At 41.8% G+C, this 3,903-nt stretch overlaps 1 protein-coding gene across 3 annotated transcripts in view; it reads left to right on the forward strand.

The window, feature by feature from the left end:
* Positions 1 to 3,903, forward strand: part of Fggy (FGGY carbohydrate kinase domain containing) — a 373,913-nt gene that overhangs the window by 177,897 nt on the left and 192,113 nt on the right. For all 3 annotated transcript variants that reach the window (XM_013348239.2, XM_026781785.1, XM_005352745.2), the window contains exon 7: positions 2,985 to 3,113. In XM_013348239.2, the coding sequence (XP_013203693.1) occupies positions 2,985 to 3,113 (129 nt within the window). The remainder of the gene's footprint in view (positions 1 to 2,984; positions 3,114 to 3,903) is intronic.

Genomic DNA, 3,903 nt, shown 5'->3' on the forward strand with positions numbered 1-3,903 from the left:
TGCGAGAGTTAGCCTAGAAGAGGCTAGATAGAAATGGGCCAAGCAGTGATTAAAAGAATACAGTTTCCGTGTAATTATTTCGGGTAAAGCTAGCCATGTGGGCGGCCGGGTGCCGGGGACGCAGCCCTGCTGCTCATATTACTACACCTGTGAGATGGGGACAAAAATTGGATCCTATTGTAGCCCTCTTAGATGTTATTAGCATAATGAAGAGAGAAAATGCATGCTATGTTCTTAGCAAAGATAGAAGAGTTGACTCCAGGAGGAATGTCTGTCATATGTTACAGAATATATGTGGTGACATAACTAAGAGACTGTCCAGAATCCAGAATCCAGCTCTTCCACGTTCTTATGTCCTGAAATTCAGTACAGACTAGTGCTTAGCCTTCTTCTATGCCTGCTTGTGCATCTGAACCGTGTTCGCTAGACCAGCACAATTTACCAGACATAGCGTATGAGCAACACAGCAGACTTTAAACTCTGCTAGTCCTCATGATAAAGCAAGAAAAAAAAAGTAGATGACTTAATTCTGATGTCTTATTTAACTTAATAGATAAAAAATTCCATCATTTCTACATACAATTGGTGTAATGGTTCTTTTTGCTGTGCTTAAGAATAAATCCAGCTCTCCCTTCCCTCCTGAGGCAACACCTGAGCAACACCTGAGGCAGGTGTGAGAGCTGACCCTGAGGTCAGAAGGGCACAAGAGCTGCCCCTGCCCACCCCCAATTACAATACTTGGGAGAGCAGACCCTGCACCCCACGTGAATAGCACAATAGAGCGCAACCTCATTGGCAGAACTTTGGGTGACCCAGCCCCAAAGTTGTGAGCATGGTATAGCTGTCCCCATTCCTCAGCTGTCATGTGGTCGCATGGAAGAGACAGAGAACAGCCTCCTCTACCCCTGCCCATCAATGGCTGAGGCAGGTTAGAGAGCTGGCTCTGAGGTCATAGAAGAAGGATTCATCCAGTCTGGAAAAGTGAATGTAAAGAATCTCACTATTAATTTGATATCAGTATTGGGATCTGGTTCAGTGATACTGTGGTTGCCTGTTGTAGTGTGCTTGCCTACTGTAGATAGGATCCTGTTTGTTCTATCTCTCTGTCTGTCTGTCTGTCTGTCTTAGTAGTTTCTCTTTTTTTCCTTTTCATTTATTCTTTGTGTCTTTCACATCATGCATCTCCATCCCATTCATTTCCCTGTCCCATGCCTTATCATGTCCACCCTCTGCCCTTGCAACCTCCCCTGCCCCAATAAAAGAAAATAAACTTGGAGAGAAAAAAAGAGAGAGAAAGAGAAAATAACCAATCTCGTTGTAGAAGTTGCAGTGTGGTACAGTGAGTCACACAATAGATGCTTTTACCCATATATCTTTTCTTGCAAGTGTTCAATGGAGAGAGTCACTGGTCTGGTTTGAGGCTTCTGGTTTCTGCTACACTGTCGATGCTGGGCCCTCACTGGTTATCTTGCTGATGCCCTGTGATGTGGAGATCCTGTAACTCTGGGTCTGAAGAACTGGTTCCTTTCTGTGCTCCAGCAGATCACAGATGGAACGGATGTTGGGCTGAACCAACACATAATTCTTGTTCTGGGCCTGAGCAGGGTTAGTCAGCCCGCCAGCTCTCCCTTGTCCACACCACCAGTGAGAGCTCTCCTGCATTGTCTTTGGGAGTTCACTCCTTTCATCAATGAACAAATCTTTGGTATATGTTCTATGTCCTCATCAAACATAATTCAGATACTAGATTTCCACTGGAAATGCTTTCCTTTCTTAAATGAATGCTGGAAAAGTAAATTTGCACACTCATATTATTCCAAACATACTTTGTTTGTCAGAACACAAATTCAATGTGTTTTAAAATTTTAAATGTAAATGACTTAAAAATCAATATTAAATGAAGAAGATCTAAAACCCACCACATTGATATCAATCTTTTGGGCTAACCTAGTTTTAGAGTTAGTGATAGACAGAAGTTTATTATTTAAGATAGATATAAGCATGGACTGGGGAGGTGTTTTATTTCCAGTTAGAGGGTCTTTAGAGCCATTTACCATCTTCACTTATGTGTGTGTGTGTGTGTGTCTGTCTGTCTGTCTATATCTATATGTCTTTGTGTGTGTGTGTGCATTTGTAATTGTGTGTGTGTGTACACGCACGTGCTGAAAATATAAGGCACCTTTACTTAACCCTGAAGCTCCCTAAACAATTACAAGTGATGCTTTCATGCTCAAGAAGCTCATAGCACACATTTAGAATCCTAGGATCCTGGGGCTCAATAGAGATTACAGAACACATGTGGTCTAACTCTTACACAGACCCTGCAAGGCAGAAATACTTACAGAATACTTTCCAGAGTGGAAGGGGTTCAGCCTCTGTTAAATACCTCACAACAGATAGATCATTTCATTTTCCTCTGCCTCACATGGATTTCTGTGTCCTTATCTCATCTTCCTAACTAGATCGAAAACAAGAACTGCCTTTTCCAGCCCAGCAGTGCCCACACAAAGCTAGAGAATCAATAAATTATTAACTAAAGGCCTCCCCGATGGCAGGACGTCAAGGTCACTTGAAATATCAGGGTCACTGCATTGCAAAATTCCGAAGAATTGTTTCTGGGCAAGCAATAGCCTCGCAGAATCCCCTAAGGTTTCAACTGGCCTATCTCCTCCAGCTAGAATACACAATTTAAGAAATTCTTTCTTGGAACAAAATATTTCTTTCCTTTACCCTCCAATAGGAAGCAAGCGCAGAAGTCACTTTTCTGTTTCTTTTGGAGCACGTGTTTGCATGCCTATCAAAGACATATACCAAGATCACAAAATGAGCAGAGGGTTGTTTTATGGGTGCATGGTTTCTGTCTCTGTGCAGTTGAGAAAATGCAGGCAAGGAGGATGGAGCAAAAAGGTTCTCTTTAGAAAACCCTCTGTTCACGTTCGAGTTTTCCAAACTGATGGGTGTTTGTTTTCTCTCATGTCTACCAGGAAATCTCGTGCTGCCTCCTGGAACTTGTCTTGGAAGTGGGCTCACACCAGAGGCAGCCAAAGAGCTGGGTCTTCCCTCGGGGATTGCTGTGGCCGCCTCACTCATCGACGCCCACGCAGGAGGACTAGGTAACCTCTTCTTTCCCAGCACCGGTTCTGTGGGTTCTCTGGGCAAAAGAATACATCTTTTCTGTTTGCTCAGCAGAGGTCAAGGGCTGATGATTTAAGGTGAAATAAGAAAAGGCCTTTATACCCATAAGCATTTGAATAGAATTAGAAAACTTATAATTAAAAATAAAAGTTATAAACTATTAATTCCTTAATACATAATAGTATAACATCAATCTAGATAGTTCTCTAGCGTCCTGAAAATTTGGACAACGTATGTTTACTTCCGTCCACAGTGTGTGATGGTAGGGTGCTTTCATGAATTCTTTCTTTACTAATGGTAGCGCAAAATCTTTATAAGCATGATATATTTGTTTAATAAAATATTTGGCTTTTTTCCTAAACCCAATTACTTGATTGAAGTCTCGATTTAATTTCCTATATATCTTTCAAGTCTTCACTTCATGCAATTATTTATTCATTTTTCAAAAACCCATTGGCTCCACACCACACACTCTGGCGCGGTGCTAAGGGATGATGGACGTGAAACAAAGCCTGGGACTGGCGTGAAGCGCTTGCCCAGCTTGCACAAGGCGTGTGATTCAGTCCTCAGCACCTCAAAGCTATGTGAATGTGATGAAATAAAATAAAACAAAACCAAATTCTCCACCCGAATTTTAATAGGAAAACATACAAGAAAGCAGAGCACGCTAGTTAAATGTGGTGGTTCTGTTCTCGTCTTGAACTCAACTGTAGTTTCCTCCTGTTTTCTCTTTTGACTACTATGATTCTCAATCTCTCTCTTTTTTTT

The sequence above is a fragment of the Microtus ochrogaster genome, chromosome 10, assembly GCF_000317375.1.
Source record: "Microtus ochrogaster isolate Prairie Vole_2 chromosome 10, MicOch1.0, whole genome shotgun sequence".
NCBI lineage: Eukaryota > Metazoa > Chordata > Mammalia > Rodentia > Cricetidae > Microtus > Microtus ochrogaster.